The sequence below is a fragment of the Antennarius striatus genome, chromosome 22, assembly GCF_040054535.1.
Source record: "Antennarius striatus isolate MH-2024 chromosome 22, ASM4005453v1, whole genome shotgun sequence".
NCBI lineage: Eukaryota > Metazoa > Chordata > Actinopteri > Lophiiformes > Antennariidae > Antennarius > Antennarius striatus.
In genome coordinates, this window is record NC_090797.1 from 3,931,415 (window position 1) to 3,954,606 (window position 23,192).

Genomic DNA, 23,192 nt, shown 5'->3' on the forward strand with positions numbered 1-23,192 from the left:
GTAAAGTGAATTTGTTTCTATACATATTGCATTAGTTTACAATATAGAGCAAATAAGTTGCTAGTAAGTAACTGATGCTGGATTCTAAATCCATTTATTTTAACAATTCTGATTCTGATCTGTGATTCCAGTTCTTCATGATTCCACTTTTTTGTCACAAGACAAATTTGATTACATAAAAAAAATCCTACAATTTCCTGTTGATGGATGGTTTTTGACATTCAGGGAATATAGAATGTATATTTTTTAAATTTTTAAATTTTAACTTTTTCTGAGATATCTCACACTCTTACATGAAGACACGCTCAATGTATCTCCCTCTGGCTACCAGCTCTTCACATATAGTCTTGTAATTTCAGTTATTCTCTGCACAGCAGGGGGCCGTCCCATATGAGACAGCTGCTGAGGATACTGAATGCCTACATAAAGTAATATGAGGGGTAATTTTATCAGAGGTGGAGAACATAAAGGGCTGATCAGCCTCTGCTTATATGTAGCCAGTGGTTATTCCAAATAAATTATACAGTACATGAAAATGCAAAATTATTAGATGTTAATCTGCAGAAGTAAATTGATGTACTATTAACATAAATCTTAACAGTCTAAAGAGAGATGTTTTATTTGAGGCTAATAAAAGTGCTATTCAAGATCTTTCAAGACCACTCACTATTCCCATGTGCATTTTCAGTACAAATTGTGCTTAATCTAGTACAATTTAAGATTTTTTTTAATAGGGTGAAAAGTTAGGATAGAGGAATTATTTAAGACATCAGACTGGTTTCTGATAATAAAGTCACTAAAATACTTTAATTGTATTTTAAGGCATCTACTAGAATTACACAACTTTCTCAACTTTTTTTTATCACTATGATTTACACAGCTGATAATCCATTCAGGGTTTCCTTTGAGCAGCATGTGTACAGTAGCACCATAAATACAGAGTCTGTTTCACATGTATAATTTACGCCAGGTTGCTATCTTAACTGGGTCACCTCAGTTTTCCCATGGAGCAGTTTAACACGTTATGTAATGACTTATAAATATAGCCAATCAGTGTTCAGTATATGTGAGCAGTAGCAGCAGGCTGTCTACCATCTGAAGAAAGTAAAAACTGCATCAGCTTTTTTTCAAAGCACCAAAAACACTAATGTGTTAAAGACGATTTTTGCATACAGTATTAAGGAAAAATTCCCCTTTACTCACACTTATTCTGCGTTATTATGACACATCAAATCTGCATTTCTGCTGTGCAACATAGAACAATTTTGTCACAATGCTTCTGGCAAGTTGTAACTTTACAATCCCTTTCTGCAGATGAAAATGATGCTTAGATGATCATAGTGATTACTCATGCTCTTTGCAAAATGTTAGAAATAACATTTCTATGTTGTAATAATCAGGAAAGACTAAAAATGACCCAGAATTTGCATTCATACCCAGATTTCACGCAACGTTTTATCAACTCTGTTCTCATCGTAGAGACACCACTACATAAAATAATAAATTGATAACAACTTGTGGATATATCTGGTATAATCACCTGGTTAATTTAAAAAAAAATATGAAAAATGTAAAAGGTTTTTAAAAATTGTGAAAAATTTCATAAACAACAAAACAATCTTTATTATTTTCATATTACATGAAGTACAAAAGTAAATTTACAAATGAGCACGGTGCGTTTAAACCCCTCGAGTTGACAATAACAGTCCGTTCGGTGCTTAAACCCCGCCTTTATTTCTTCCCTCGCTTCCTGTCAATCAAATCTTAGCGCCGCCCCCTCCCACCTGCCTGTCAATCCCGCTTTGGCCCCGCCCCCTTCACTGACTGCTTTGCACGTAGCGCAAAAAAAGCAGCAGCGGCGGCCTTTGGGGAAAGAGAGTAAATAGAGGGAGAAGCCTCAAGATGGCTGCCTCGTTGGGTTCTGCTCACCTCACCGTGGCTGCTTCCGTTGCGACTGCGGTAGTCACGGCGGTCGCTTCCTCCAAAAATGCGCTCGTCAAGCCGACCGAGGCGAAGGAGACCCTAGGCAACCGCTCTCAGTCCTCCCGGGATATTAATCCGCCGCCGCCCAAGAAGGTCCGAGCGGAGGAGCGGAGCGTAAAACCCAAGAAACTCAGCAGGGAAGCGGGGGTGGGAGGCAACGGTAGCAGCAAAGAGAAACTCCAACAGCCCGCGAAGCACCAGAGTTATGGGAACAGCCCGGGTTCGTGGAGCTTCAGCCCGGTCAAGACGAGCAGCAACAACCCTCCTCCGGTGCCCGCTACCAGTGGCTCCCAACCGGGGACAAACACACACAAAGTCTTCAGAAAGAGCGACTTCTTCCTCCACAAAGCGCCTTCCTCCTGCAAACCCAAGAAACCGAGTAAAGAGAAAGAAAGAGAGAAAGGGAAAGGAGGCGGAGAAGACAAGAAGAAACACAAACTGTTGTTGACCCCCGGACCCGGGATTAATGTTGTTAACAACAACAACGATGTCAGCAGATATAAAAACTCTTCTGCGGTGAAGAGGGAGAACGGGGAGGTCATGTTGACACCCAAAGGTAGGCCGTTATAATCACTTTATTTCGGGGTGAATTGGTAAAGTTGGTCTTTCGTAATCAAACTAGAGTTGTGTGCTTTGAGGGACTCAAGCTACGCAGCTTTTGTACGTGAGCCGTTCGCCTCCTAATCCGTCTGGACAGTCCCGTTTTTTTCGGGACAAATTGTTGTTGTCCGGAGCCCCGCGGACTCCTCGGCGGGTCGTTGCGCTCACGTCCGAACCTTCTAGAAGGAGTTCCGCCCGGTTCGGTCGACGTTTCTACGGGTTGTAGCTGCCAGTCTTCGCCTCTTGTTCCTCCGGTTTCACCGCGGCGTTCCGGGGCAGCGGTCGCGCGACCCCTCTTGTCTCGTGCCGCTGCGGATTTGTGACGTAGTGACGTCGCGCGGGTTTAATTTAAGTGATTCCATCCAATGCGCTTTACTTTAATGTAATAGACGTGGGTTAACAATCCGGTGTAAACGGACTGGATTAGCGCGGAATATCTTTCGTGACAGCCTGGGGGGAAATATTTAAATTGATATTCCGAAACGTTTCTTGCGCATTTGTGTTTTTTTGTTTCCTTTTTTTTTTTTTTTTAAACGTTCCGTGTGGTAAAACTACACGCTGGTGTAATAACGTAATGATAACCGCCCGCCATTATAGGGCAAGTGTTGTTTTGGTGGCGCGCCACGCCCCCCTCGGTAACCTCAGGCGGTGTGGGAAACAGACCCACGGCTCGTTGTTCCACGCACTACACGGTGTGGACGGTGTCACTTTTCCACCCACTTGTTTCACGACGGTAGAATCTATTTATGACGTTAAAGTAATTACGTTGGAATCTCAAATGACAAATACTTGCGCAACTCTTCCACATTTTTTTGGTGTTTTGCCGCGTGGGGGTAAACCAGCATTTTTGTGCGCCTTATATAATGCACCTTATATATCCATGTATATCAAAAAATAAGCATTTTACATTAATTATAAAACATCTACGACATTGGGATTATGACGTCAGACGAGACATCACCTAGTGAAAACATTCACATCAATTATCCGGGATGTGCCTATTGTGTTTTTCAGTGTGTGTGTGTGTGTGTGTGTGTGTGTGTGTGTGTATGTGTGTGTATGTGTGTATGTGATGTCTCTCTTCGGTAGTTAAAGAGCTTGTGACTTGTTCAGAGCCGTCAGTGTTTAACATCAGCAGACCTGTTGTTGGCTTGTAGTCGTAACGGTAGCAGCGGTCCTAACGCATTGTAAACAGGCTGTTTTGGACTTGCTTGAACGCGTTATTGGATTTTAGATCCAATAAAGGCTGGTGGTTGCCTTTAAACACAACCTTCAGAGTAGGATTAGAATATGTTTGGGGGGTTTTTTGCCAAATAAATACATTTTTAATGAGAATTCATGAGACTGATTGAAAGTCACTTGTTTGATGATTGCTTTAAAACTGCAAATGCTGTCATAAGAAAATTTAAAAACACTGCAGTGGGTATTTTTAAGTTTACAGCAATTTCATCCTGGTGAACTTTAAATGCAGCTGTAAGTAACAATAATTAATAGCACTCCTTCCACAGTCTGGCTGAGGTGCTCTTTAGAAAAGCACCGCTGTGAGCCGCTCAATGGTCAGCAGCAGGAGAATTATTTTTTTCATAAAATTATTAATAGTGGAATAGGAGTAGAGTTTTGTAGTGAAACAATAACCCTGAACAGAAAGTTTTATTGATTAAAATGTTCCTCTGTGAGCTGAAACTTCTGATTCTGTGACACAGTTCGAGTTATGAATGATTCTAATATAACCCAAGGGGGGAAAAAACCCTGAATCTGCTCCGTCTTTTACTGAACATGTTTACGTGATGAACTGGCACCACCGGTTGAACAGACTGCAGTTTATCAGAAGAACATGAGTTTGAGTCCTTGGGGCCAAATGTGCCCTGACCTTCTTGCAAGGGGAGAATGTTCCTGCAGGGATCAAAAAGAGTATCACATCATCCCAGTAATATTATTAGTGGTGGGCTCGCTATGGTGGAGGCAGCTGCCAGGGAGCAGTGACTCCTGGTTACTTTTGGTATTGAAATAAGAGACACGAGTTTGACAGTCCGGCGAACAAGTAGGCCAAGTCGAGGTGATATTGCTCTGTAGGGAAGGCAAAAGAGCAAAAGAAATTGTTGAAGTCAGATGTCATTCAGTCCTCAGCGTTCAGCTGTGTGACCTGTTGTTGACACGTTACGGCACGTTGCAGTAAATGTGCCGGTCAGCCAAGAGGCAATTTTTCATCTGGCGTCCGTGGACAGATGTTTCAAATTCACCCTTAAAATTAGAATCTGAAGTCAGGAAACTGATCTGCATTGCAAAACGTGCAAAGGAGAAGTAGAGACATGACTAATAAAAACAAACAAGTCAATCTGACATAAAAACAAGCGTAAAAACATGCAAGCCAGTAGTAAAACCCGCTCATTTGCATGAGATGTGGTGTGAATGTCATTGCGAGGTGTTTAGAGCCGGAGTGATGGAGCGTGGATTAGCCACAGCAGCAGGTGTTGACCGGCCATCTGGCCCCGAGTTCCTGCAGGGGCCGGGTTTCTTGTCGTTCCACGGTCACTCTATCCAGATTCAGGCAGATCAGCGTTTGGCTCTTCCTTCAACCGTCCGGCACTCTCTTCGTCTCCAGCTCCAGTTTAAAGTCTGTCGAGCTGCTGATTTCAGTGATAGTTGGAACAATTTACGCCTCATGACTGTGTTTTGAATTATAACAGTTGTCACCATTTGCACGCACACCACAGGCCTGAGAGGATTTTTTTTTCAGCCTTGTTTGCCACGGGGAATCAATTTACTGCTGAATTAATTTGCCTACCAGACAGCACAGCGTTTTATTCATGTGGTTTTCAATATTCTCAGTGTTGTGCTCATGATGTCTTTCAGATTCCTCCACAAAGGAGGGGGTAAGAGAATCTTGATTAAAGCCCTCATCCAATAATATCATAGCTGTGTACCCCTGTAATGAAATGTGATGCGTTAAAGATAGGACACTTATTAAAAGGCCTTAAGACCTTGATGTAATTAACAGCAGTGTTTAAAATTTAAAGAGATTGTCTTGTTTTGACTTTTTTACATTGATTACCAATTTTCTCATATGGTGAACAATACAAAACAATCCAGTGAAATTAATTTTAATTTTTCGACAGTTTTGAATTTAGTGTATCAGCCAGTTTGGACTTAAAACTGTCGTATCTCCATGTTGCGTCTTCATCAGTTACGATTCTGGCTGTCTTAGCATTTCAGTGCAATCATTAGAAAAGGTTTATGAATGTTCCTCTAATTCCTCGACTGGTTCTTTTTTTAAGTCCTTTTACTTTAAAAGGATTTTCTACTTTTGATCCGGTGAAAAGCGGGTCCAACCCCGCTGCGTTCCCTTTCCCGATTGCAGGTCCACAGCAGAGCGAGCAGTCTGAAAACACTGCATCCCTTTTTAGAGATGGATCCGACTGAGTTCAAAGAAAAAAGTTCTTTGCAGAGGAAAAGAGAGAATCTGCAAAAAGAAATGTGGGGAGGGAGGGGGGGGTATAAAAGTAGGGTTTTTAAGGGGATGTGAAGAATCAAAGGAGAGATGGTGTAAAAGAGGCTAAAATAAAAGTTATTTTAAGAAAGGTGAGGTTTTAATCGCACCACTGGAGGTGATAAATCTACTCTAACACATACTAAAAAACGTGTAATGGTTTATCATTTATTTTTAAACGGATTGTTTCATCTGGAGCCGTTTGCAGATTTTCATAATTGAAGTACGCAGCGATTCCTCGATCTGTGAGATTCCCTTCAAGTCCACGTGGTTCTGTCAGACAGAGAGGCGCTTGAAGGGAAAATAAAACCCGTCCAAAAGCAACTGAGGGTTTTTTAAGCTTGCAGAACATGTTGAAGGGAAGGTTTTTAGGGAAGAAATGAGAGCTATACCCTGATGAGATGTAATTTTAAGGTTATGATCTAACATGCAGAGTGGCTGCTGCAGTCTTAAAGCGATTTGGAAGGTAATTATAGGGCTGAGGAAACATGAGCGATAAGACTGGAGGCCCGGTGGAGAGATGAATTTGCTGCGGCTGGAGAAGCAAAGAGTCTGTACAGGAGGAAAAGCGGCGAGATAAAAGAGAAGTTAAGTACGATGGTCAAGGTGAAGTGCCTGGTATGAGTTCACTTCAGGTGTCGGAGGAGAAAAAAAAAATCAAAGTGAAAAGAGTGGAGTGTGTGTGAGTAAATCCCAGTGCCGATTCTGATTTGCTTTAACCATCGAGAGCTGAAATCGTCCTCTCCGTGTCCACAGAGCACTCCAACAAGGACAAGGCGAAGGAGAGAGACCGAGAGGAGAGGGATAAGAAGTTCAAAGACAGAGAGAGGGAGAAGAAGAAACACAAAGCGACCAACGAGATCAAGAGGGAGAACGGAGAAGTCAAGCAGCCCATTAAAGGTGGGTGTGAACGCACGTGCAAAGCTGTTGAGGCAGGAATCTGTTAACGTTTGGCATTGTTGCTTATGACAGATGTCAAAACTGAGCTTGAGTTTTCAGAGACGTTATTTTCCTTCAAATCATTGCTGGTGTGAGGAGGGGGATGAACATGTTCTGGTTTATAGGAATAAGCTTCACAGCCTGGGGCTATTTCCTGCTCACGTGTGGCAAATAAAAGGCTACCTCAGGCTAGTAAATCTGGCGACGTCACCGCCAGGATCAACTGAAACGCAAGAAAACATTTCAATTATCCTGGAAACAGAAGGATAATTCGGGGTGGGGGTGTAAAACGACCCGGGTGGAGACCCTGGCTGAAATCCCCCGGTAGGTGTCGGGGAAAAAATGCTAACAATGCTGATAGGACAGTGTATGGTTGTAGCTGTTTTGTTTTCCTACAGGAATTTGACCCCTGGCAGAAGGGCGACCTTTGCCCCCAGGCTACCCCCTCTCAGGAACATTTGGGTTAGGGTTTTAGTGAGGAATGGAGGTGATGGAGCAGGAGGGGAGAGCCTGATTTAAGTCTGGAGAGCCCGCTGTTGAATCGTGTTTGTTTATGACGAGAGACAAACTGGGATTCTGGATTTGGGTGTGGGATATTATTAAATCTAGTGGAGGGAGAGAGAGAGAGAGATGAGGTGTTCAGGAACAGAATTAAATCCCAGCGTTAAGTTTGTTTAAGTTAGCAGGGACAGAGTCATGGAGTGGAAGTTAGAAATGTAATCATCCAGAGTGTGTTAGGAGTGAGAGAGAGGAGGCCTCTACAGGAAATCAATAATCAGCAAACGGCTGTTCTGACAGGAAAAGCTGTTTTTCTACCAGAGGTGGAAAATACAGTAGCTGTGTGCATAAATTAGTATTACTCCTCCTGTCCTACCTCAGGCCTTCATGAGGTTCATCCTGTCAAGTATTATCTCTGATCTGATCGTCTTCTGGTTTAGTCATAGGTTTTATTCCCAACGGTGATTTCAGTTCAGGGCTCTTCAATTTATTTTATGCATGTGTCCTGGGGGGGGGGATTCAACCACGTGGGAAAAGCAGTGAGTCATCTGTCTACTCATGCCTAAAATAGTTAGAACACATTTTGTGTTTACAAGGCGTTTGTGTGTTCAGGGTAAAATTAACTTGCACAACAATCCAGGTGCAGCTTTTTTTATTTTACGCCATTGTTTCCTTTTTTTTTTCTTTTCCATTTTTGACAATCTGAAGCAAAATTGTCTTCTCCATCCTGATTTTTCCCTCCACTTTTCTCTGAACTTTATTCCACTGGAAGTCTTTTGAGAGCTTCCATCACTGCGTCAGGAGAGTATTTGCTGTAAAGCAGTGAAAAGTGTCCTCTTAGAGCGATGAGACTGCTCCATCGATCCACCTGCAGACTTAAATCAATGTTTCTTCTTTATAAAGCTGGGATGAATGAGTTCTCTCCACTCTCTTCCAACCTCCCTTACTCAAATTTTCTTTTTTTTTACAAGCTTATCACTCCTGCCTCAGTATTGACACACTTTCTCTCTCTCTACCTCTGTCTAGATGAAAAAGAGAAAGCCAAGATCAACTTGGAGGAGCTGCAAATCAAAAAAGTGAAGAAGAAAAAGAAGAAGAAACACAAAGAGGGGGAGAAGCACAAGCGGGTGAAGATGTACCACCGCTCCTGCCAAACCGTTTGCGCCGGTCTCCTCCTCCTCCCTCCTCCCTCGTCGTCACCCACCTCCTCCAGTCCTGCTCACAACGCCTCCCTGTCTCTATTTAAGTCCCCTCTACCGGTTTACCCACCGCCCAACAACAAAACTTCACCCCTTCCCCTCACCACCACATCCCTCCTAAACTCCTCTCTCGCCAACTCCCTGTCCACCATGAAGACGCCGCAGCCCCCCCCAGCTTCCCATCACATTTACCCTGGCATGGCGGGCCTGGAGTTCGCCCCGTTCATCTACATCGAGAACCAGCCTAACGGGGGGGCCCTGGTGGCCCACGCCTACACCTCTCAGCTCTCCTCTCTCTCCACCGACCAGCGGCAGCAGTTCGCCCAGGAGTTTGTCACTTTGGCTTTCAGCGAGGACACCTCCAAGGTAAGGGGGGTATCGATCCGATTGATCCATAGATGTTGGCAGTTCCTTGTATTTAAAATCAATTTTAATCTGCGGTGCTGGCCGTCCTCCAGGCGGCGCACTACGTCATGGGGATCATCCACGGAGAAGCCGGCTACCTGCCGGACTTCCTGGACTACTTCTCAACCAAGTTCCCGGCAGCGCCTGTCAAAATGGAAATACTGGGAAAGAAGGACATAGAAACCACCACCATGGCTAACTTCTACTCTCAGGTCAGTCCCGCATGTCGGAAACATCCCGTTTAAAAAGAGAAAATGTTTCCCACTTCAGCTGAACTGACAGAACCAATCATCTGTCAAGCAGATTTTACCCTTTAATGTCTGTGGATTTGCAGATAGTGCCGACCAGATGGCAAGCGATCACACAAAAATCCAAAACTACAAAGGCCAAATGCCTCCGAGCTTTTTATATTCTGTCCTCTGTGTTTCTTCTATTGGGAAAATATGTAGTTTTCAGTATATATATGTATATGACAGGTTTATGAACGATTTGACATGACATGAGTTGTGTTACAATTGTAGGTGAGTGTGATTATTAAAGATTTGTGAAGAAGGAAGCTTGAAAGAAAGAATACACGTGGAAAGGAGGATAAACTATGAGTAGTGAAACATTTGGATGAAATGATGGGGTGCTTCTGGTGCTGTGTGGGTGTTTCTGGTGCTGTGAGGGTCTTTCTGGTGCGGTGGGTGTGTTTCTAGTCCTGTGGGGGTTGCTGCCGTCAGTGCTGGATCATCTCGTAGGAGCTCTGTGACACGACTGGACGTCTTCATTTACAGTTCATAGCTTGCTTATGAAAAGCCTTTTGTTGCCTCGATCCCCCTGGGGGAGATACTCAACCAGACCAGCATCACCACCACAGGAGAGATTGGGGGGTGGATGAAGAGTTTAAACTCGCATGAAACATTTAAGTGTTCTTTTGTTTGTTTACATCCACAAACTTCCTCCATCTTTGCATGTCTTTGAATAAATCCAGGTAACATAGCATCTGAATGGACCCCCCCCCCCCGTCCTCCCCAGTGCTAACATGCGTTCTGAGCTGGCCCTTTAAGAATACTGTTCCTTGCAGGGGTAACGTCATTGTCCGCTGGTCTTGTTTTTTTTTTTCCCTCTTAGCTCTCAGCAATGACCTTGGGAAATAGACGTGCACACACACACGCACACACATACACACAGAGATGTGAGCATGGGCAGACGGTGTTATATACACACAGCGCAGGTGTACACACACACAGATTGATTTCTCTCACGCTTCTCTCTCTCTTCACCTCCCTCCTTTTTTTTGCGCCTGCTGCCTCTGTGTTCGTCTTTCATCCTTTCGTTCATCCCTCCATTCTTTATGTTCCTGCTCTGCTTGGTGGAGCTTTGACACGAGGAGAGAGAGAGAGAGAAAGAGGGGAAAGGAAAGGAAAGGTAGAAGTCTTGGTTTTGACCTGAATGCACGTTTACTTGATTTATTCTCATTATTACATTTTGTCCTGTGGGCTAAAGAAGAATGAGACACCATTACACACAACCCTGATGTCTAAGTCACATAAATCACAACAGATAACAAGGTGTGTGTGTGTGTTCGTTCTGAGTTTGACTGCAGGCATCAGAAGTTGCCCAGCTGCTGTTCAGGTCGTGAGTATTTGGTATTAATCACCTGACTAGAGGCATTTTCAGCGGCGCCGGGGATTATAGCAGATTACAGCACTCCATTTTCTCAGAGCAAGAGCAACTTGACAGTTTACGCACGAGGAGGCTCAACCCAATACTCTTCCCGTGTAACAATATCCACACATTAACACAAAGCAGAAGAACACACCGCTGCTTTTTAGTTGGATATTAAACGTACGCTGGTGTTGTGCTCATAGCGGAATGCTAGCAGTAACACCCGGGACGTTTAGAAGCTAAAGTCAGACTAACCATGACATAAACTGAAATAGATTAGTAAAATGAAACCTCATGTGAGTGATTCCGACGGTCTGCGCCCTCCCAACAGGTGGCGCCGATGTAATTATTGTGCAAAAAAAAGGCAGTTTTGGAAAGACTGTGTATCCGTGATCACCTGGTCACAATTATTTATGCTTAAACTTTGGAATTTTTATTTTTGCACAATCCAGAGTCACAATGTTCCATACATAGCCCATTTGACCGAAAGATCTGTGTTTTTGTCAGCACATTCCTAAGATGTGTGGCTGAAGGTGGTCAGGATTCAGAGAGACGGAGTCCTGCATGTCTGAAGCCAACCCTGGTTTCTCTATAAAGCTGTAGGACAAGCAAACAACCCACACTGTTTTGCAAAAATGCATGCAGTAGGCATTATTTTAACTGCGTTCTCCAGTTAAGAAATAAATCTCTTGTGACATTGAAGTCAGATGCTGAAGTAAAAATATTGATTCTAGTTCAGGACTCAGGATGGAGTCAGACGTGCCCTCGCCCACGGAATGCAGGTCGCTTGTTCTGCTGCATGGATGAGAAACTGTCGCTCAAAGCTGTGTTGAAGTCGAGGCAGAGATTACATAAATCTATAGAGGTCAGCGTCAGGACGGGTTGCCACCACATGACCTCAGAACGAGAGAGTAAAGGAGGTGTCGAGGACAAGAGGAGAATTAACAAGTGGTTTCAGTGGCTGAAGCAGAAATGGAAACACGACCAGGAATAAGAGAGAGAGGAAGGGAGAGTAACACGAGATGGAGACGCTGACAGATGAGAGAAAAATAGATTATCTGGATATAACCGCCAGAGGAGAGTGCAGAGGGAATGAGATGATCTGTTTAAAGAAACTCTGCAAAGAAAGTGATGCCGGTGGAGGATGACAGTGATGATAATTACGTGTAATAATCCTGCAAATTTTTAAACCTGGAATCCCGAATGAGTTGCAGTTCATTTTAAAAAGGGAGAAGAGGAAAAATAGTTTGTTTTTGTGCAGCAGCGTCTTTCTTTTTGAAGTGAAGGTTATTATATTTATCAGCGTAATGAAAAAAAGTAAATAAAGAGCAAAACTGCGCATCTCGCATCTCGAACCGTTCTGAGGAAGTCTGTCACGTTTCCTGTTTCCTTCTGTTTGTTTTCGATTCTAAAAGATGAGCTGTGTGTTTGTGTGTGTTTGTGTGTGTGTGTGTGTGTGTGTGTGTGTGTGTGTGTGTGTCTGAGTGTACGAGCGATTCGCTAACTGTTAAATTTAACCATTCATCGGAGGCAGTGATACTCAGAGGCTCTTTGTTGTCAGCATGGGGGTTATTCCGCTGTTAAATTATGCATTGTGTAAACACACCCACAGACACACACACACACACACACAGAAAATAAATGCTAATAAGTGCACACAGTTATAAGTGAGTGGAAAAATGACTGCATACACACACACACACACATACACACACACACGCTGGCTGACATCCACTCAGCCGCTTACGAGTCTTTCTGTGCTTCTACACACACACTTTCCTCTCAGTATTTAGGTCATTGACTCAGTGACACCACAAAGTTGTGTGTGAGTGTTTTTCAGCTTTTTTATTTGCAGTCATGTGACCAGGATCTCATCGTGAAATGAAGTGAGCAAAACAAGACAAGACATTTTGAACATGCATCAACATTTAAAGTCCGTTCTTAAATAATAATACCTCATACTTGTTAATTCGAGCTTTGAGGGTTATGTTTTTGTTCGCTTTGTGTGATTTGTGTCTCTTTCTAGACGTCTTCAGGTTTAAACTGTTTGATCTCAAGTTGTCCCTTGAAAAAATGCACTGTTTTGTTTCTCTAAATTGCTTTGATGATATATGATTATTAATCGTACAAATAAGAAAAAGATTGAATAGTAGAGTCTCACACAAACACACACAAACACACACGTTCTTCTAGGAATGACGGGTGAGGTGTGATCGGCTCCCGTCCAGCCAGTGTGGGGATTTAATGCCTTGCTCAAGGACACACCTCCACCTCCAGTCATCTTTCAGTGAAGATTTTCCATCTTCATTATTTCCCATCATCCTCTCCAGCCCGCGTTCATCTCTCCTCTTTTGTCTTCATCACACTCCACCTCCCCTCCCCTTCCTCTTCATCACTCCTTCTTTCGGTCCTCCCTCGCTCCTTCACCTCAATAATATTAACCCGTCTCACTTTCTCCACCTGTCTCTCTCTCTCTGCTGCATTGTGTCTCTTCTATGAACCCCCCCATATCCCCCCCATACCCATGTCTGTCTTGTCAGTTGATGACTCATCGCAGGCCAGCAGCCTACGCACACACCTCGATCAGCTAAGAACACTACATGCAGGCCACATGCTGCACAAATTACACATACAGACAGACACACACACACACACACACTCACTCACGCTCTGTCAGCCAAGTGAAGGGCTCCAAACCGTCTGTTGAGTCATGCCGGTGGAGCCGCCAACGCTCGCCACACACGGCTGTGTGATGTTGTGCTTTCGTTTGTTGTTATTTATAAAGCAGACGTGTTTCCTCTCACAGTCGTCATCCTGCTGAAATGTTCCCTCCACTTTTTACTGGCTTCACGTGTGGCGGAGTGTTTGATGGCGTGTGTGTTATAGTGAGTTCCGTTATAAGGTCATAACTCACATTGTGTTTGTGCCGTCGCTGCAGGTGAGGAGGACCTACAGTAATGGCACCTACAGAGCAGGAGCGATGAGGCAGATCAGCCTGGTGGGCGCCGTGGACGAGGAGGTCGGCGATTATTTCCCAGAATTCCTTGGCATGCTGGAGGAGTCGCCCTTCCTGAAGGTGAGTACGGGTGTTCGGTATGCTAATTAGCAGCGGGACGGATGAATGGATCTCGCTTTGGACGGTAACAGCAGAGCTTGACTTCTTGATCGGCGTAGGAGAACGTGACGATGCGCAATGAGAATAAATGAGGAAGCTGCGATTCGCTGCGCCCTGAAGGCGACGGAAATCCATCTCAGCAGTCCTGGGATGAAGTTAAATGTGCAGCGGCAGCACCTGAAGTAAATTCGTTGCTTAACTGACATCATGCCTTCCTGAAACATCCGTTTCTGCTGAAGCTTCACAGACTTAATAACCCGTTCCATAAGTAAACCGATGTTTCCCCCTCGCTCAGAACTAATAATCTCATTGGCTGCGGGAGAAGAAGATGTCGACTTCCATGTTGGTTTTTCCAAACTTTCAAAAGCCGTGTGTTTGCCTTCCCCGAAATGAGAGGGACAATCTTTTCTGCTGTTTGCGTTTCTGTGTTGACACTTCAAATCTCCTTCCTGCCAGCGAGAAGGAAGAGTGATGCTATACTCGCAAAATCAAACGATGCTTCTCCTCCGGTGCCTCCTATCTGTCGAGAGCTTTGGCTGTGATTCTACATGAGGAAGTCAGTCGTCGACTTTTTGCTCAGTGTGGCAGTTTCTTTTTTTTTCGTGTACAGAAGATTAAATACTTTCTAAACTGTTTGACTGACTCTTCCTCTCCTCTGTCGTCCCGGCTGCAGCGGACTCTCCCTTGGGGAACGTTCTCCAGTCTGACGCTGATGGATCCCACGGAGAGCGATGACGGTCCCATCATGTGGGTCAGACCCGGAGAGCAGATGATACCGGTAGCTGATATACCAAAGTCCCCTTTCAAAAGAAAACGGTGAGTCCAGCAGGTTTAAATACATTTATATCTGGAATATGTGTGCTAATCTATTCATGTTAGCGTCATCAAACTTCACTGAACATGAACGCCTGTTATTTTCTTGTTGCACACTCGTTACGCTTCAATCGCTGGCGATGTTTGAACAACGTGACTTTCAGGAAAATGTGCGAGTGTTTTTGCGTGTGTGCCGTCGAAAACACTTGTGTAACAGCTGTGGCTGAATCTGTTTTCACCGACACGGATGAATTGACAGAAAGATAGAGGGAGTTTCTCTTCTTTCACTCGTGAACGTTCTCATCCTCTCATCACTTGATGGTGATTTAAAGACGTTTTCCTTGTTGACATCTTCTAAACTCGTCCTCTACCTTGTTACATCTTTCCCGTCTTTCTCTCTCAATCGCCCCGACAGTCTATCTTCTGTTTCCTCCTCTTGACCTCTCTTTCCTGCTTTCAGCTGATTTATGGCACCGTTAACGTGATCGTATCTCCAGGAACTTTAAAGGGAAACTACATACATCTAATAACCCAGGGCGATGCATATGTTTTCTTCCTATGTCCATCTGTGTGTTTAAAGGAAAATGCATTAAAAAAACAGAAGAGGTTTCCTCTGCAGTTTGACCATATTTTGAAAGCTGCAGAGGAAACATTCTGTTCGGGGTTCAGCTTCTTTTTTTTCTGGCAGCACTGAGACTCATTCTGAGATTTCAGATGATGGAAATAATCCAAAATGATTCTGGGTATAACCAATGAACGCGACGGACGTAATTGCATTGAACAGGATGGAGGCCTGATGCAGAACGCTGGCTTCTTCTTTAGATTTAAAATGCACCATGGATTCAATCATCCGGTAACTTCCCCTTCAATGCTGTTGGTTAAGAATTTTTATTTCAGTATTTTGTTGAAATTTTTTTTTAAAAAGTGTCTGCATGGTGGTGTTTGACTACTTTTTGGCTCACGAGTTCCTTCTTTTCTTTTTAATTAACAGAAAAAAGTAGCTGACAGATTAATGAGTAATAATGAAGAGTTGCAGCCCTGGACTCACACCGGCTCAGCGCTCTGAGCATAAACGTGATCTACGACCTTTCCAGGAGTGAATGCAGCGGGTTTAAGATGTATATTAACAGTGATTGTGGTCAGAGATAGTGACTCCCTCTTTGCCCCCCCCCCCCCCGTTCTTTACACCCCTTTTTATGACTGCCTTATCCTTCCGCTCCCTTTCTCGTCGCTCTAGTTTCTCCCACTTTATCTCCCTCCACACTCCTCTATTACGCTGAACACGCACAGAAATCCACCCTGATTATTTGTACACACACACACACACACACACACACACACACACGATGGTTAAAGACGTTAGTAGCCGGACTCATTGTGTTCCCAATGCCTTTTTGGTTCTCTTTCACACACTCCTGCCTCTTTCCTCTTCTCTCCAAATGAATTAACGCACAATTAAGTGTTGAGCTTGGATGGTTCATCCGTGCGTGTGTATGTGTGTGTCTGTGTCTGTCTTTGTTACACCCTTGAAGGATTCTCTTATGGACTGTGTGTGTGTGTTTCTCCCGAGTCTGACTGCAGCTCCAGTCTGACTCACCGATCCAGTAGCGAGCCGCCTGCAGTGCTTCTTTTGTTTGGCATCACGGCTTCTTGCACACAAGCCGAGGAGTAAAAGCACTTGTGTGCATTAGATTATTGAAATCTATTTCTTCTTGTTTTGTCAAAGCGCACAAAGGTTTTGTAGTAATTCACCAGCAGTGTTTTGCATTCAGAATTTAATTGGACTCCACGCTGATCGTGCAGGAAAAGTCATTTTAGCCACCAGCAGACATGAAAGCGCAAAAATAATTTGCTGCAGAGAAAATATTCTTGATCCAGTAAAGCCTCAGTACATCTGCAAACGTGGCTTTTATTTGAAGTCTACTACTGTGAGACATCTAGTAAGGTTGTTTTACAACAGTGATGTATGTTTTCGTCCTCTGGCTCTATCCTATTTCACTGTATGGACCTGGACTTTGTGACATTAATGGTGTGCAGATCTCTTCACCCTATTTCACCTGCAACCCGTCCAATGTAATTAGAATGTGCAGAAAACCCACTCTAATGCTGGGTTTCATACTCTGCAGCCTCCTCCAGCCACACTGGTGCTGCCTGGATCACATCAGTGTCACGATAACGACTCCCCCAGCAGATAAAGCCAGTATGGTGTTGTTATTTTATCACAGTGGGGAGGAAATAAAGCGAGAAACAGAGCTGCCCACGCACACACACACTCACAGGAGGTGGGGAGGAGATATGTCCTGGTAAAACACATGTTGTGTGTCTCCTTTCGTCCCGCTGCAGCTCCACCAATGAGGTGAAGAACCTGCTGCAGTCGCTGCCCAGGACCAGCGAGCCCAGAGAGATGCTGTTCGAGGATCGGACCCGGGCCCACGCCGATCACATCGGTCAGGGCTTCGAGCGCGAGACCACAGCCGCCGTGGGGGTCCTGAAGGCGGTGCGGTCCGGAGAAAGGTAGGTGTGAGACATTTGATGTTTTGTTTAAGAAGCGGCGCACGCCAGCAGGATGTGATGTAATCGCTCTCGCCCTGTCTTCCCCCCGCTCTCAGCTCAGACCCTCCTCGTGTAACCAAAGACGTCGTGTGTTTCCACGCCGGTGATTTCCCTCACGTAGTTCAGAGGCTGCAGCTGGACCTGCATGAACCTCCATTGTCTCAGGTTTCATAGCACACACACGCACACAGGCACACACAAAAACACATTTTAGAATCATCTCTGCTATGCCATTCCTCAGTGTTACCTTAATATAACACCTGTTTTGCACTTCTGAGTAGTTTATGTAATTTGTTGTTGGATGCTGCCACCTGGTGGCCACTAGTTGAACTGCCTCAAATTAGAGAAATTGTATCAGGAAACAAACATTTTTTGGTTTAGTTAATTTTATTCAATCACGTTGACCAACCCAGTATTAATGCTACCTCATAGGGAATTATGTAAAACATATAGAATAAATAAACAGTAACGTGAACCTGTTTATTTGGTCCCATTTGAAAAACAGCAGACTAACCTTTATAATGTAATAGTAATGGTGACACTTAAATACAGCAGGCTGGTTTTGGAATGCGACTGAATATGATTTCATGTTTTATCATTTCATGTCATTTATTCCAGTTGTTGAACACGTCTCTGTAAAGGTAACAGAGCCTTCTAAGTCCTAACGGCACAAAATTATCCACACAGCAGCTCAAAGATAGGAAGGGATGTCTGAAATAAATGCGAAAAGCGTTTTTCTATCTGTAAAAGCAACACTAATATTTTATTTTGATGCGCCTGCCTCATTTCCTCCATCTGAACCCTCCACCCATCTTTCTCATTGCAGTGCGTGCAGTGGGTGGATGACGCCAAACTAAACCAGCTGCGCCGCGAAGGGATCCGCTACGCCCGCATCCGCCTGTGTCACGACGACATCTACTTCATCCCGCGCAACGTGGTCCACCAGTTCAAGACGGTGTCGTCCGTCTGCAGCCTGGCGTGGCACGTCCGCTTAAAACAATACCACCAGGTGGAGGAAGAGGAGGAGGAAGTTAAGGAAGAGGAGGAAGAGGTGGAGTTGAAGGAAGAGAAAAAGGATGCAGAGGAAGAGGAGGGTGAGAAAGGAGTGAAGGAAAGTAGGAAGGTGAGAGACGACGAGGAGGTGGCAGGAAACAGGACGTTGCCAGCTGTCAAAAAGGAAGTAAAACATTCTCCTGTCTTGTCTCGGCTCCCTGCTCCCCCCGCGGACTCGAACGCGAGCATCGAGAGAGAGGGAGAGGAGAGAGAGCGGGTGAAAGAAAGAGGGAAACTCAAACTTGAGTTTTCGCCTCCTCTTAAAGGAAAAGCAGAACTTCCTTCATTGCCTGTCTGCAAGAATAAATCTCCCTCGACTCTCATTCCTGCCTCTCATCCTCCTCACCAGGACACCAAACCCAAAGCAGCCTCATCCAAGCACCTTCATCACCATCACAACCGAACGTCTTCCAGCGGAAGCTCCTCTAAATCCTCCGTCAAGTCTTCCTCCTCTTCGTCGCCTTCCACAGCGACTCCTCTACGCTCCTCTTTTGCCGCGCCCAATCCATCCTCTACCTCGTCTCCATCGTCCGTTCAGTCCATCTCAATAACTCCTGTATCCTCCCTGACCGGCCCGAAGCCTGTTGCGGATTCTTCCTCCAACTTCCGTCCTCCCGCCGTTTCCACGGCGACCGAGCTGCCTTCCTCGTTTAAGTCGAATCACCCGAATGACAAGGACCCCTCGGCTTCGGACGTCCGGACGCAGGCGCGTTCGGATGTCTGGCCGCCACACAGTTCGTCCTCTGCGGACGCGCACACATACGCCCCCGCTGGCTCGCCAGCCGACACACGGACACACGCTGGGGCACGGACACACGGGGGGGCACGGACACACACGGACTCGCGGATGCACACACTCCAGGAGAAATGGACTCACTGCGTCGACTCCAGGACGTCCGCAGAGCCTCAGATGCATCAAGGGATTTACATGCAGCAATACACACCCCAGCATGTCTCACCCCCCAACCTCCCCCACATGCTCCCCCCCTCTTACCCCCCTCTCATGCCGCACTCCCACCTTCCCCAAGGTATGAACTCCTTCCTGGGTCAGAACGTGCCGCTTCACCTCTACCCGCCGCACCAACCCAACTTCACACAGTCGCAGCCTTACCCTCCCCCCAGCAGCCCGCCGTCCCTCCCCCCTCACCTGTCGCACCCCCACCAGTACATGAGCCCACACGCCAAATCCTTCTTCCCTCCTCACTTCCCCTCCCACCACTACCTCCCCCCTCAGTCCTTCCTGTCTCAACCCCCCAGCCCTTACCCGCCGCAGCCACAATATCAATCCCCGGCGCCCCCCTTCCCTCACCCCCCGCCACCCCCTTCCTCCTCGCCGCCTCCCCCTCCTCCCTCTCTACCGCCGCCCCCTCAGCCCTCTCCTCCCGTCCTCCCTCCCCCCTTGAAGCATGAAGAGGAGCAAAAACAGATTTTATAGGTCTTTTGTACATAAAGATGCTCTTTTTAAAGCTTTTATTTCGCTCGATGTTGTAAAAAAAGAATACAGAACGGACATTTAAGTACAGCAGAATTGGATTTTATTCACCCCCACCCCCCAGACATTTTGATTCGACTGGTTCAGATTGAACCCATGCTTCAGTTTTGCTCGGGTTAAAAAACATTGAAAATCAAAAGCATTTATTCATAATTATATCCATATTTCATCATGGATTAAAATCATATTTAAGGCTAATTATTCTGACAAAACTCAAACATCAGAACAAGCCTTCAGACTTCTGTCCACTGTGCGTCAAATATTTATACAAGAGGTCATAGTTATGGTGTCTTTTTTTAAACTTGCAGCTAATGCTTCCATTTTGTGTATTTTTTTGTGCCCAAGACTGTTTCTGGAGTAACAATGGGTCAATTCTCACATTGTACAATGCACTAATATATTGACATGACATATATAAATATACGTATATGTATATTGATGGATCTCATCATCAATACGATAATGTAGTGGTTCTCCCTAATATTGTACTGGAGCGATAACGCTCTGCAATAATCTGTTAAATTTAAAGTAACTTAATTTCCCTCTTATTTATATGTTGATTAAAATCACTAGTATGTTTATTCTGATTTTAAAAGCTCTAATAATAGACGGTAACGTCCCATTGAATCACGTTTACTGAGGAGTTCTTCGAAGTGTTTGCTAAGCTACATGTCCGTTATAAGTCAGTTGATTAAGCTACATTTTATAGGAAAAAAAAAAAAAAAAGATTTCTTACATTAACGGAATATTTCGGGAAAGGATTACAGTTCAAGATTTGCCAAAAGTTTGACATTGGTACCGCTCTCCTGTCTGTTTGATTAGCTTCACTGCACTGGAATCGCATGTGAAGCATCCAACAAAGTATCAGCTTGGATTATGGCGGTTAAAGGTCAAGGGTCACACTGAACACAAGTAAGACATTTTTAGCTCTAACTGAAGAATTTATTTGCTAATCATGACAGAATTTAATATGAATGTCAACCAGGATAAAAGTGGTTGTGTAACAATCTTTATATCCAAAAGGCCAGCTTCACTGTGGCAGCATTGTTTTCATCAATGCAGGAAAAAATATGTGTGACGCATCAGGATATCAGAATTTCTATCTTCTTTATGTCCAGAATGAGCTTCGCTGGTCGAAAATGAACTCTAATTATTCCATGTGTTAGCAATTTCTAACACATTTACAGTACAGACATCAGAACGTTATCAATCTGTTTTTTTTCCATCAATATCCTTTAAGTGTCAGTGTTACCTTCCACCTGTAGCCTTCAACACCATCGACAGAGCTGGTAGTGTAATTTAGCGCCCACTGGACACTCACTTGGCCCCCATCATTTTGGAAAACGACCAGCAAAGGAAGAATTTGGTTGAACATGGGCCTCCAAAATCTCAGGAAAAAAAAGTCTCCTAAATAAAACTTGATTAACTTTTAGACTTTTTAGTAATTGTTCAGAATAATTGGAATATTCTGTAATCTGCAAGTAATTTTAGAACTTTTGCGGTTTAGCTTTATATCTAACTGAGATAAGCCGATCATTGTTTTACAACCACTATTTAAATGAAGCTGATATTGATGGAAATAATGAATTATCAACTCTTTCAGGTGCTTCCAAGACTAGTACATAAATCATTCAAGCCTCAGCACTTGTTATATAAATTTATTTTTCATTCTTTATGGACTTTTGCTCCAAGACTGTCAAGAATTTCTTCCCAATCGCTTTTTGTATTGATCTTAAATCCAAATTGTCTACAGGATCATGTCTATTAAAATGTTTTATTTATCAAACATTAACTGGAGTGACCTCTTGTGCATTAAAACTACAGTAAATTATTAACTAAGAAGAGTATTGTTTTCGAAACGGTGAATATCAGATTTAGATGCTCGTTCTTCAGTGGTGGAATTTAGATCTTGAGAAAATTGACGTATTGATTTTAATATCAATATTGGAGTCTTGCTCATTTGCTAATGTAGCCCACAATGTTTCCCCAGTGCCTGCCCTCAACTGTGAACTACTAAATGGTCCGGGGGCCATATCGAGAACGAGTTCTGTCCTGTCATGGGAGCTTTTACATGATTCATTTCAGTTATTGTTTTTTTTTTTTTATCCTCACTGGAATTTAATGTCGGGTTGATGACCCTTAAAACAGGGTTGTGTTTTCGACGATCGGTCTCAACTCCAGCCTCGAAAAATCTTTGTTAAATGAAACATGATGCCTTCAAGACTTCATTTCAGACGCAGAACTCTTCGCTTTGTGGCTCGAAACTTTGCAGCTCTTTTTACGATTTTTGGGTTTCGAAAAAAAAACCTGATTGGAACTTTTTTGTACAAATGTGGCAAAATTATGATCGAAACAAGTCTTCAGGGGCTAGCATTGTTTTCACCAGAGTTCTTTTATCTCAAATTCTGTTTTTTAATTTGTTATTTTAACTGTCAGCACTGTAGTATACAAAAGAAGTTTTGTAAAGAGGAAAAGAACACTTGTAGTGTCGTTTCTACTTTAAATATGAGCCTAGCTAATAAAAGGTTCTATGTCTGGAAATGGTTTGAGTATGACTTGATGTTTTCTGGTCTGGTGATGACGTCTGGAGTCAACAGTGGTGCAGCAAATGCCTTTCTCTACACCGCCTTTGAAAACCAACCATTAGGTCTTTATGACAGCCCACACACGACGACAAGGCGCCACAATGAACAGGTTGTGTGAAAGGAGCTAATTTCAGCCCGTTTGTGTGCTAACATCCATTATCCATTCAGCCAGCGAGGTGACATGACTTAATGCAGGATATTTTAAGAATCTACTTTGCAGAAAGGGTTATGCATTCCAATTTTGTCAGAGTCCATTGACTCCATTTTTATTAAGTTTGTTAGTTCCTCGAGGCAATGACACATGTTGGCCAGTAGGGGGCAGTTGACTGGACAAAGTGCTTACAAATATGTATCATATCTTCTTAAAGTGGCATGAATTCTGTAAATTCCTTGCATTTTCCACCTTGTTGCAAACATTACTTGCAGCTAGTAAAACTACTGTTTTCAACCTGTCATTTATTTACTACAGTCGCATTGTTTTCTCTGGATTGCTCTTATGCGAGCCACCCACTCACTGCAGTCTGCAGCAGTGAGGTCAGCAGATTCACCAGTTGAGATCCGAGCAGACAAACTCATGCACAACACCACCTTGCAGTAGTATAATTCAAGACTGGTGTTTGTCGGGTCAAATACACCTCAATTCAACCCTTTGCAATCTGTTTGGAGGCTCCCGTGGTTCTCTCTCTCCCACACAGAAGGAATACCAGAGGAGCTCAGCTGACCTTTACAGAGGAGTGGGAGGGAGGCAGGAAGCTGGGAGGGAGACAACAAGAGGGATTTAGAGTGAAAACATGGAAAATCCTCATTGAAACTGCTTGAG

At 44.1% G+C, this 23,192-nt stretch overlaps 1 protein-coding gene across 1 annotated transcript; it reads left to right on the top strand.

Moving 5' to 3' along the window:
- Nucleotides 1–1,657: 1,657 nt before the first annotated feature.
- On the top strand, nucleotides 1,658–19,730 carry LOC137589643 (lysine-specific demethylase RSBN1L-like). The gene is made up of 9 exons (XM_068307508.1): nucleotides 1,658–2,539; nucleotides 6,827–6,970; nucleotides 8,534–9,072; nucleotides 9,165–9,323; nucleotides 13,700–13,837; nucleotides 14,550–14,692; nucleotides 17,033–17,203; nucleotides 17,299–17,407; nucleotides 18,069–19,730. Exons 1-9 carry the CDS (start codon nucleotides 1,903–1,905, stop codon nucleotides 19,728–19,730), a joined length of 3,702 nt encoding a protein of 1,233 aa, XP_068163609.1. The 5' UTR covers nucleotides 1,658–1,902.
- The last annotated feature ends 3,462 nt before the right edge of the window (nucleotides 19,731–23,192 follow it).

Coding starts and splice junctions, on each gene's coding strand:
- LOC137589643 (XM_068307508.1), top strand. CDS start 1,903: ATGGCTGCCTCGTTGGGTTCTGCTCACCTCACCGTGGCTGCTTCCGTT. Junction 6,971..8,533: donor AGTCAAGCAGCCCATTAAAG/GTGGGTGTGAAC, acceptor ACCTCTGTCTAG/ATGAAAAAGAGAAAGCCAAG. Junction 17,408..18,068: donor ATGAACCTCCATTGTCTCAG/GTTTCATAGCAC, acceptor TTCTCATTGCAG/TGCGTGCAGTGGGTGGATGA.